The 12,431-nt window shown below is 43.8% G+C and overlaps 1 protein-coding gene across 1 annotated transcript; it reads left to right on the top strand.

Annotated features, from left to right (window-relative positions):
- Positions 1-258: 258 nt before the first annotated feature.
- Positions 259-1,374, top strand: LOC146556087 (trace amine-associated receptor 13c-like). Its single transcript, XM_085249610.1, has 2 exons — positions 259-428; positions 546-1,374. The coding sequence occupies exons 1-2, from the start codon at positions 259-261 to the stop codon at positions 1,372-1,374; spliced, it is 999 nt and encodes a 332-aa protein (XP_085105736.1).
- The last annotated feature ends 11,057 nt before the right edge of the window (positions 1,375-12,431 follow it).

Raw genomic sequence — 12,431 nt, 5'->3', positions numbered from 1 at the left:
ATGACAGACCTTGCCGACCGTACATACAATACACAAACATCACACTGGGGAGACAGGTCAGGCCAGGTAGCGAGGAAAAAAAACATGGAAATGTGTAACACAGAAGGATAATACAGGAATGCACAGATATCAACACACCATAGCACAATAAACACAGACAGCAACATGGGAAATATGTGGAAGGAGGTACCCTTTTTAATGAAGAGAACATGGGAGGAGTAAAAGAACAAGATAAACCTAATCAGCTCACCTCCTGTGATGATGATGGAGGGAGTTGAATTCTGCTTTCCACATCTGCTCAACTCCTCTTGCAGAAAGGCTCTGCATCCTGTCTCAGTTTCCACGCTCATTTACATGATAATATCTTCTATCTCTGTGCTCACTGCAACTCTTAACCTGCTGGTCATCATCTCCATCTCCCACTTCAAGTAGCCACATATTTTGTAAAGTTAAAAGATTAATAGCTTATTTTAAGGAAAAACTTAAAAAAAAAAAAAAACAACTATGAATTTATGCTGCAAGTAACAAGTTCTTTTTTTCTCTAGGCAGCTCCATAATCCCACCAACTTCCTCCTCCTCTCTCTGGCTGTCTCCGATTTCTTTGTGGGTCTCTATTTGCTCTTTTACATAATGTTTATAGACGGCTGCTGGTATTTTGGTGACTTCATGTGTATTCTGTATTATGTTATTGGCACAATTAACACCTCTTCCTCAATAGGAACCATGGTACTGATATCAGTTGACCGTTATGTGGCCATTTGTGATCCTTTGCATTATCCCACCAAAGTCACTGCAAAAAGAGTTCAGATCTGTGTTTCACTGTGTTGGAGCTTTTCTGCCCTTGCTGGTAGTTTCCTCTTAAAGGACAACTTGAAACAGCAAAGCAGGTTTAATTCTTGTGTGGGAGAGTGTGTTGTCCATATTAACTTTATTGAATATGTTGCAGATCTTGCTTTGAACTTCCTACTTCCTATTACTGTCATTATAGTTCTGTATTTGAGAATATTTGTAGTGGTTGTGTCTCAGGTTCGGGCCATGCGGACTCATACTGCAGGTGTCACATACCAGTGTTCAAGGAAGGGAAATCCAAAGAAATCAGAGATGAAAGCAGCCAGGACTCTTGGTATTGTTGTAATTGCATTCTTGTCATGCGCCTTACCATTTTATTGTGTCACACTCACAGGCCAGAATGCCTTCCTCAACGGATCATCTTCTGCATTTGTTTTATGTCTTTTCTATTTTAATTCGTGCCTCAACCCTATCGTCTATGCCTTATTCTACCCCTGGTTTAGAAAATCTATTAAGCTTATTGTTACATTTCAAATACTGAAGTCTGGCTCCAGGAATGCCAACATAGTCAAAGTGACAGAATAGTGACTAAAACGAGGTCTCTACTGTTTTAGCAGCAGTTTACGAGTAAGTCAGCCCAAACAAGCAGTGTTATATTTTCAGATTGCAACATTGCTCACATATCCGTGTCGTAACTAAACCAAGAAACAAAATAAAGTAAAACTGTGTTTGCCCATAAATGCCTCTTTACTATTGCCCTCATCACTACCCTGAAATCAACCCCTTGTGCTTTGAATCAGGGAACAGTAGATAATGTGTTCAAACAGAAATTCTTAATTATTACAGCCTTCACTGTTTCCTTGAATTCACTTTACATTACTTTTTTAAATTCTTTTTTTCTGTAAAACCAAACCAAAGAAATACTGAACAAATTTCATTCATTGAGTTTAATGTTCATAACTGTGTGAGTTAGGCCTAACTTTCTGCAGATCCAAAGCAATAGGAATCATTTTGAATCACTGTAGTATTGTAGTACTTGTAGTGAAAATTAGCAGTCAGGTAATATATAAAGTAAGGCTCTTTCAAATGTTTTTAATATTATAAAAACATCTATTTTAATGCAAACTATGATGTATGAACAGAGGAAACAGAAGTTCAAAGTGGGTTATTTCTGAATTTGTGACACCATCACAAGACCAAAATACAAAGAATAACCAAAACAAAAGAGGTCTGGATTAGGCAGTCTGGAAATATCCTTTAGGCTGCTGGGTGGGGGATTCCCATCACCCACTAAGCATATTTCATACACTATCTGTGTTTCTATACACTACCTTGTCAGGTGATGTGAGGTAGAGAGAAGCAGAAGTCTTGTCATCACAATTGCAAGTGAGTAAACTTTCAGTTGTGAAGTTGTGAAACCATCTAGCTTTATGGTCAGAGTGCTAAAACAAAGCTTTTCCTATTTTCAAATAATTAAGAATTAAAGTATTATTCCATAGCCAAGGTAAATGAAAATATAAGTTTGAACAATATGTTAAAAATTAGTTTCAGTAGTAAAAATGTTTTCTGTGCTTAATGTATAAGCACCGAAGTTGCTTATACATTGCAACTTCGGTAGATTAGTGGGTGACTGCAGAAATGCGAGAAGATAAGAACTCAGCTACAAAACCATCATTATACGTGACTAGGGATGGGTATTGATAAGATTTTCAAGATTCTGATTCCATTTTCGATTCTGTTTAACGATTCCATTCTTTATCGATTCTTTTTAAGAAAGGAGAACACTAAGGTCGATTAGCTTAGAACTTTTGAAGGCAAACCATTTCTCACTCACTATCGATAACTCCACAGTTTTCCCTTCTCCTCAGGTAAAGAGCCTTGGTGTCATCCTAGACAGTTCACTTTCCTATAAATCACACATCAATAACCTCACCTGTTCTGCCTACTTCCATCTACGTAACATTAACAGATTGCTTCCTTCTCTTTCCACCCAGTCTACGTCCATTCTTGTACATAGTCTTGTTACCTCCCGTATTGACTACTGCAATTCTCTTCTGCATGGTCTCCCCCAAAAATCCCTCCATAAGCTTCAACTGGTTCAGAACTCTGCTGCTCGCATTATCACCAGAACCCCCTCCTATCAGCACATCACCCCTGTTCTTCAGGAACTTCACTGGCTCCCTGTGAAATTCCGGATAATTTTCAAACTTTCTCTGCTCACCTTCAAGGCCATTCATAACCTCGCTCCTTCTTACCTTTCTGACCTGTTAACCACCACTTGTTCTGCCCGTTCACTTCGTTCCTCTTCTTCTGTCCAGCTTACTGTACCCTCCTTCCGCCTCACCACCATGGGAAGCAGAGCTTTCAGCTGCTCTGCTCCCAGGCTGTGGAACTCTCTGCCCCCTGAAATAAGCAATATTGGTTCTCTCCCCCAGTTTAAATCCCAACTCAAAACTCATCTGTTCAAATCTGCATATTCACTGTGAATCCACTGTTTGTTCATTTTATCTTGTGCTTTTATTTTATTGTTCTTATTCTGCCATTGTTTTACTAAGTGTTTTATCCTATTGTAAAGTGTCCTTGGGTGACATGAAAGGCGCTCATAAATAAAATTTATTATTATTATTATTATTATTATTATTATTATTATTATTATTATTATTATTATTAATAACTTTGTTTTATATCTTCTCTTTGAACAAGATAGAAATTTAGGAGTAACATGGCCTTACAAACCCAACACTGAGATCTTAAGTGATCCACAGCCTACGGCTCTTCAATGGGTGTCACAGGGTCCCCGGGGAAAAAAATTGTAAATGTAAAATAGTAAAATAAATATTCTTCTGTAGCAATAACAAAGTATAACATAAATTATTCTGTAGCAATTACACAAGAATATCCAGTAATGTCCCTGCCTACAATTAAACACATTCACTTACCGAAAATCATCTGCTGTGGCAAATGGGTGCAAGCCTTTGACCACAAACTGAGTCACTGCTCGGTGACATTCGTCTATCCTGGTCTGAAAGGAGACGCTACCGGTAGACTGCAGCGAGAACTGCCAGCATCTGAACCAGACTCTTCCTTGGTTTTCTTGGTGTTTAGGGTGAGGTTATTGTAGTTACACCATTCTGACAGTTGCTGGACCTCATCCCTGTAGGCGGTGTCATCATTGTTGGTGATGAGCCCCATCAGAGTGGTGTCGTCTGCAAACTTGATGATGATGTTGCAGGGGTGCGTAGGGGTGCAGTCACTGGTGTAGATGGTGTATAATAGTGGACTCAGCACACATCCCTGTGGTAAGCCAGTGCTGAGTGACAGGGTGGATGATCGCTGGTTGCCAACCTTGACTGATTGTGAACGGTCTGTGAGGAAGTTTTTGATCCATGCACATGTGGAGGGGGGGGAAGTCCAAGTTTACCAGCTTGTCTATAAGAATGTCTGGGATGATAGTATTGAAGGCCGAGCTGAAATCAACGAAGAGCATCCTTACTGATTGTTGGGAAGCATTTAAGTAACAAAGTGTTGCAGGTTACCTTTGTGGTGGCCATCTTGTTTTCCCAGTAAAGAGGAAGCCTGCCTCAATTGCAGCTCTTTTATAGGCCAGTCTGTATTAAGAAGGTGTGTCTTTAGAGTATTTAAAGGGAGTAGGAAATGGATGAGGGGCCATTTTGAAAAGTTGCTGTCTGCATGTGTATGATGTTGGCAAGAGATAATAAAACAATTACTTTAATTAAGATAGAGTGAAGTCTGATGTTTCCCTCACCGCCCCTCACTGTGTAACACTGATGTCCCAGGATTCTCCAGGTGATGAAGAGCGGAGTGGACAGCAGTGGAAATTGCATCCTCTGTGGACCTATTTACCTTGTAGGCAAACTGGTGGGGGTCGAAGCTGGGTGGGAGGCTGTCCTTTATGTGTTTTAGGACCAGCTTCTCAAAGCACTTTACAACCGCTGGAGTCAGTGCGATGGGTCTGTAGTCACTGAGGCTACTGATGGTGGTGGACTTGGGGACTGGGACTATTGTTGATGATTTCAGGCAGTGAGGGACAGAGGCATGTGTCAGGGAGAGGTTGAATAGTCTGGTGAACACAGGAGCCAGCTGGTCGGCACAGGCTTTGAGCCCTCTACCAGGTATTCCAGCAGCTTTCCTCTGATTTACTGCTCTGAACACATTGCGGACCTGATGTTGTTGGAGGCTAAATGTGTGGGGGCTGTGCTCAGAGGACACTGTGGGCAGGGTGGTGTGCATGGTGGGGGTGACTGCAGTTTTCTCGAAGCGGGCAAAAAAAGTGGTTAAGTTCCTCCGCTAACGAGATGTCCATATTATCTATATTTGTCCCATTGGCTTTGTAATTGGTGATGTGTTTCAGGCCCTCCCATACCTTCCTGGAGTTGTTATCAGAGAGGTGATCTGAGAGCTTGTTTGAATAGTCCAGTTTTTGCTGCTCTGATGCCTTTTTTAAGGTCTGCTCTTGCTCTGCTGTACATGTCCTGGTCCCCCCTGTATGCAGAGTTGCGTGCCTTTAACAGTGCCTGAACCTTGCTTGTCATCCAGGGTTTACGGTTGGGGTAGAACCGGACCCGCTTTTCCGTGGTGACAGTGTCCATGCAGTGTTTGATGTAACCCAGCACTGCGGTTGTGTGAGTCTTGATCTCCTGGAAGCTCAGTAGCACAGCTCTCTGTGTGATGTCTGCTGTGCTGAAGATGATCTCTGATCCTCCTGAAGACTCTCTCCTGGCCTCAGCTCCCATCTTGTGGACGATCTCAGCCACTCCTTCTCGTCATGGCACCTCACGACATCTACAGATTAAAAATAACACTCCTCTTGCCACACGGCTTTCACCATGTGTCAACTCCCCAATGAGACATGCACAAGAATGTTGCACAGTCTCCCTAAAACAATCTCCAGGGTTTCCCACTTGGAGCAGCCATACTCCAACCTGTAACTCTGTGTAAAAACATTAATCAGCAGTCACATGTTAAACCTGTTTAACTCCCAGCTCCACCTGGAGCCTGTAACCTGGAAAACAAATCTGTTAAATCAAACTTCACATTTGCAACCAACTATAGATCATAAGGGTAATAAAGTATTCAGCATAACAGACAAGTATCATGTGCAGGTTTTCTCCAATCATTAAATCACTATTATTGCCATAATTTGTCCCAAATCATGAATCATCCCAATTTATTCCACAATTTAATCTGTGACTTTCCTTAAACAATGTCACTCCACCCATTTCATCACTATGAGCTCAATAGTGGCCAGCTAATGAGCCCATATTCAACTATTTCATAAACACTGCATCTCTTATTTGTTTCCTCATGTCACTTGTCTGTTTTCTGCTGAATCCTCTACATGCACTCTTAGAAAAAACAAACATTAGGAACACACATGGATCGTCCTGGTGGGCAGGTGTCGGCCATCCACATTCCAGAGGTGCCGTAAAAGGCCATAAAATTAAGCCTGCTGTAAAAGGAATGACACTGGTTTCAACACAGTATAACAGCATCACCAACTCAAAACCTGTAAACACAGTTTTCTTCACACATAAACCCAGAAATTCTGTAGTAGAAAAACATTAACTAGTTACTGCTCCTGTAAAAAGAAACACATAAATTCATCCACCCTTTCGTTCTGTCTAGGTGGAGGTTAACCTTGAGTCGTGGTCAAGTCTTATCAGCTTTTACCAGTCGGTTTTTCCTCTTTCACTCATTCATTCATACATTCATTCTTTCTTTCTTTGCTGATAGTGGAAACCTATCGTCGCATTTAGTTTCCACTTTCAGCAAAATGACGTCATTTCAAAAGAAAAAGAAGAACTTTAGATTGGATTACTTCGCTGAATCCTTTTTAGGCAGGGACTCTCATTTTCTAATTGTCCCAGATAAGTGGCTTTCTCCTGAGCCCATTTTAATGTGGAGAAACTCACTTGCAACAATTTTCTCGACGACGTGTAGCGCTTTAATTCCCGACGTGCAGATCTGCTTAAAGAAAAGAAATTCACAAACAGAAATCAGTGCACTGTTCAAAAATAAAAATAAAATGAAAAATAAAAGATAAAACTGTAAAACAAAAGTAAATAAAAATACAGAAGCCCGGTCTTAGGACTTGTTGCAGTATATTCTTTCTCTTATACGTGAGAAAACACCAAATCTAAAACTTGGTGCCATGGTAAAACTTTCCCCATACTTCAGAAACAAAAACAAAACAAAACAAAAAATCTGCCAGTTTCACTCATTTAAACTCTGTGGAACATGATAGCAGGATTCTGTTCACCCTGCTGTCATGTTCCCCAAAATAATACTAATTCAGTCGTCTATGTATCAGTTCTCAACCCACTCAATAAACCAGACAGGATGATGGTAACAGTATTGCCTACTTAAAATTGTGTTTGATCTTCATTACGTGTGTGTGTGTGTGTGTTAGTCGGGTTAATACATTTTCTGTTTTTATGTATCCTTTCATGTACCTTCCCCCTTTTTTCTGAAACAAAACTCCGCTCACTCCAAATTTTGTTTCAGAAACATCCAAATGAAGAACTCTGTCATAGTCAGGCACAGCTAAACCCCAAATGCTTGCAGGTTACCATAGGCAACCACACTGTGTGTTGTTAACCCCTTCTACAAATACCCTCTTTTAATATGTAACACTTTGTGTATGATTTTTTTTTTTTTTTTTTTTATCTCTGGTGCATATTATCTACATGTGTGTTGTCACCTTTCCATTTTTCTAACAGTACACTTGCATACCTCAGTGCTTGTCTTCCTCCCCCTTTTGTGGTGGTCTGGACACTGTGTCAATCCTCCACTTCCAGGCAGTCGCTTGTCTCCCTGGATTCCTTAACCCAATTTGATTCCCCACACTAAAACAGCAGCCTCAGCCCTCTTCTGCTCCTTTTCTTCTCTCCCACTTTTCAGTCCAATGGCAGTCAGTTTTCTTCAGCTTTGTCCCGTGTCTCTCTTTGTCCCACTGTCTCTTTCATTGCCATCTCACTCCAAACATGGCAAATGTCAAACTCAGACAGTCTTCTCAAAAGTCCTTCACACTTTGCAGCTTGCTGGAAACGCATCTCCATCCATCCAATCTAGATGGTGGTTCTTCTCTTTCTGATGCCGTTTGCCCACAGCGCTGCTGGACCTCTCTGCTCAGAACTCTGGTATTGTCTCTTGGACTTCTGTCCACTGTTGATGTTCCTGCTCGTGCTTCTGAAACTGCACTCGGCGTCTTCAGGGAGAGATTAGCTTCCTTGGAGCTTGCTTGCTCAGGATGAGGACGGGAAGCTGCAAAACAATTCAGCCAAAAATTCTGGCTGGGTGTTTCTATTTTTTCTAATGATTTCAACCTATAATTTTCTTCCGACTGCTGCCCGTGGAGAATTGATCCAGGTCCGTTCCCCACCTGTAAACGACAGACTGAGAGACTTTCATTATTCACTCTTTGTAAATGGTAAATGGCCTGCTTTTGTATAGCGCTTTTCTAGTCCCTAAGGACCCCAAAGCGCTTTACACTACATTCAGTCATTCACACACACATTCACACACTGGTGATGGCAGCTACATTGCAGCCACAGCTGCCCTGGGGCGCACTGACAGAGGCGAGGCTGCCAGACACAGGCGCCACCGGGCCCTCTGACCACCAGTAGGCAAACATGGGGTTAGTATCTTGCCCAAGGATATTTTGCAGGCAGCCAGGAGGCAGCCTGGGATCGAACCACCGACCTTCTGATTAGTGGCTGACCTGCTCTGCCACCTGAGCTACAGCCATCAAGGAATGCACACACACTCACAGGCTGGTCACTCGCCCCCACCTTTTCTTTCTCTCACACACACGCACATTTTACTCTTCATTCGTTCCACCTGTGAACCCGCCCCCTCGAGGCTGGCTCACACACACTTCATGCTTCTCGCAGTCCCATTCAAACTTTCTGCGAGACACTTCTGCTTATTCCGGACAACGCCCTAAGCGGCACACAGAGCGGGTGCCGTCCGCTCTTGTGCACCTCACAAATTATTCAAACTGCACCACGGACTCGATACCGCGGTTTCTCTTCACCTAAAAAATATAAAACCAAATTCAACCCCCCAATTGACTTCACAGCTTCCAACGACTCGTGACACGGCCTTCTGCCGCGATTTCTGCACACCACAAACACACACTTTTAGACACGAATTATTTTTGTTACTTTAATTGACTCCCGTACTTCCGACAAGACGCCGACTCTAACGGCGCTTTCACACACACACACACGCAATCTACTCACACTGCAGTCAGTGGGCTGAGCCAAGCAGTCGTACTCTCACTACGAACGAACTTGCCCCCACTCTCATGCATGTTATCAACCGCGACTAGGATCCAACACCTAGCTTTAGTTATTTAGGGCGCCCTCAGTGCCCAGGTTACCAACCTGGCAAATCCCAAGGACGCGTCCGACCAAGGGTGGAGTTGCCAAACTCGGAGCACACACGGCCCTCAGCCGGCGACAAGGCCTTAAACCCCGCTTTCTAACTAATAGTAACACACGTTTCCTGCTTTAATGCACGGGGACGGTTCACAACACCGCCACTTTTTTCCTAATAACTAAGACGGATCACACACCGCCGCGGATGAAACACCGATTCTATTAATCCGTAACAAACGTCTCCTGCTTTAACGCACTGAGATGTTCTTACGGGACGCTAAACATCAACCTGAGTTCTTAGCAAAAGTCTCTTGCTTTAGTCGCTCACAGTACGCTAAACATCAACTTGGAGTTCTTACAAAAGTCTCTTGCTTTAACGCACTGAGACGGACGCTAGCCGCCTTTTTTTCTACTGAGTGAATTTACACTGGGATACGCTCAACTTAGCGAACAGATAATTTAGGCTTTATTCAATATGCACGGTTCGAAAATAAACAGGTCGTGCTTACCTTTTAATCATGTGAGCTAGCTCTCTGTTCGCCTCGTTTCACATCCCAGCTCTGCCAATTCATCTCTGGACCTCGAGCGAATTCCCGGGTTTCGGCACCAAAACTGTCACTTTAGCCAGTTTCTCCCCGGCTCTTTTCTTCGTCGAAACTTCCAGAGATGGCACCGGAACTCAGTAGTCATTTTCACAAAACTTTATTCATCTTCATTTAAGCATGCACTTCTAGAAGGGAAGACGAGGCCGGTGTCCCTCTCCTAAAATCTTCAACCCTTTGTTCGTTGCAGCTAGCTTTATAGAGTCCCCTATCATAAACCCCCCGCTACGGTGTGCTGCAAACTCTTTGTCCGTGTCTATGTGCACGAGCACATGAATGCCTACCTGTGCGCGCTCCCTTGTGTCTATGTGAGTGCTCGTGTGTGACTGTGTGCGCATACCTGTGTGTATGTGTGAGTGCTCATGAGTGAGTGTGCGTGTGGATGTGTGTGCGTGACAGTTAAAACACGGTGGGGGTAGATGACTCCCTAGAGGTCATAAACCCCTCTCCCTTCTAGACCACAGTTACGGGTATCATAAATGTTGTGACCTCCACCCTAAAGCTTCCTCTGGGGAATTTCCACTCAGTGGGGGAGAGGTCCTACTCTTTGTTTTACTTTCACAGTTCAAGTGGGGGAGGGGTCTCCTAGAATCTACTCCTCGACACAGTTAGGCCTTTATTATATTGAGGGCAGTGTCTCTACATTCTATGTTAACACATTTCTAAACTCTAAATCAGCTAAATATTTAACACTAGTTTCACACAACAGGTTGGAGAGGGGGTGAATGCGGAGGACCGGTCCGTCCCCGACGCTAAGGCGGTGTGGCTGAAGGTCATCAAGCGGAAGTGGAGAGATCCAAGGTGGACCGGACCATTTGAAGTAACGGCCCGAACCACCAGTGCGGTCAGTCTGAAGGGGAAAGGGGAGACCTGGTTTCATTGGTCTCCCGGCTCCCCTCAGGGCTGTGTTCTTTCTCCTCTGCTCTTCTCCCTGTACACCAACTGCTGCACCTCCACCCACCAGTCTGTCAAGCTAATCAAGTTTGCAGATGACACCACCGTTATTGGACTCATCTCGGACGGGGATGAGTCTGCCTACAGGAGGGAGGTTGAACGTCTGGTGTCCTGGTGCAGCCACAACAACCTGGTGCTGAATGCCCAGAAGACAGTGGAGATTATTGTGGACTTCAGGAAGCACACAGCCCCACTCCCCCCCATCATCCTGACTGACACCCCCATCACCTCTGTGGACTCATTCCGCTTCCTGGGTACCACCATCACCCAGGACCTGAAGTGGGAGCCTACCATCACCTCCGTCATCAAGAAAGCCCAGCAGAGGATGTACTTCCTGAGGCAGCTGAAGAAATTCAACCTGCCAACACGGACGATGATGCAATTCTACACTGCAATCATCGAGTCCATCCTCACCTCCTCCATCACCGTGTGGTACGCTGGAGCCACTATCAGGGACAAACAGAGACTGCAGCGTGTTGTGCGTTCTGCTGAGAAGGTGATTGGCTGCAGACTCCCATCTCTGCAGGACCTGTACACCTCCAGGACACTGCGGCGTGCAGCCCGGATCTCAGCTGACCCTTCTCACCCTGGACACAGTCTGTTTGACCTGCTCCCCTCAGGCAGGAGGCTCCGGTCCATTCGCACCAGAACCTCTCGCCATAAGAACAGTTTCTTCCCCTCTGCTGTTGGACACATGAACAATAACCATATGACTGTCCCCGCCACTAACACATGACCCTACGCTGTGTCACTGCACCATTCCATGTTTGGCACTGATCACCACCTGCACTCATGTATATATCATGTATATATCGGATGAAACACCGATTCTATTAATCCGTAACAAACGTCTCCTGCTTTAACGCACCGAGATGTCCTTACCGCTAAACATCAACTTGGAGTTCTTACAAAAGTCTCTTGCTTTAACGCACTGAGACAGACGCTAGCCGCCTTTTTTTCTACTGAGTGAATTTACACTGGGATACGTTCAACTTAGCGAACAGATAATTTAGGCTTTAAACAATATGCACAGTTCGAAAATAAACAGGTCGTGCTTACCTTTTAATCATGTGAACTAGCTCTCTGTTCGCCTCGTTTCACGATCTCAGCTCTGCCAATTCATCCTCTCTGTGCCTCGAGCGAATCCCGGGTTTCACGGCACCAAAACTGTTAAGAAATCAGTTTTACCCCAGTTCTTTTTATTCCTCGAGCATCCAGAGATGGCACCGGACTCAGTAGTCATTTTCACAAAACTTTATTCATCTTTACTCATCTTTTACTCATCTTTACGCATCTTCATTTATCCTCATTTAAGCATGCATCTTTGTCAGGGAATAAACAATTATCAAACACTCAGGTGAAGAAATGACACTCAGACACTTTGACAGTTAACGTGCACGGGTGAACTCAGAGAGACTCACGTCCCACACAGATCTTACATCTTTATTTATACTCATTGTACATGGTGAAACACAGATAAAACAGGAACTTAGCTGCACGCCCTTCACTCGTGAGTGGAGAACATGCAGTTCCTGGAACTTAATCTAACAATAACAGCTGGTTTTCACAACTCATTGTGGTTAATGCTTTGTACGCTATCTATGGCAAATCTTCTGTTGCTATTAGAGATGGCACGATACCACTTTTTTATGTCCGATACCGATACCGAAATCATAAATTTGGA

This window comes from Mchenga conophoros, linkage group LG16 (genome assembly GCF_057382185.1).
Source record: "Mchenga conophoros isolate Kocher_MC1m ecotype Shallow Benthic linkage group LG16, M_conophoros_male_GT1.1, whole genome shotgun sequence".
NCBI lineage: Eukaryota > Metazoa > Chordata > Actinopteri > Cichliformes > Cichlidae > Mchenga > Mchenga conophoros.
Note: the sequence above shows the minus strand (reverse complement) of the source record. Positions and strands in the feature narration are given on the sequence as shown.

Bases quoted from the DNA above. Each gene is read 5' to 3' on its own strand.
- LOC146556087 (XM_085249610.1), top strand. From the start codon at position 259: ATGATGATGGAGGGAGTTGAATTCTGCTTTCCACATCTGCTCAACTCC. The intron at 429-545 runs GTAGCCACATAT...TTTTTTCTCTAG, and splicing joins ATCTCCATCTCCCACTTCAA to GCAGCTCCATAATCCCACCA.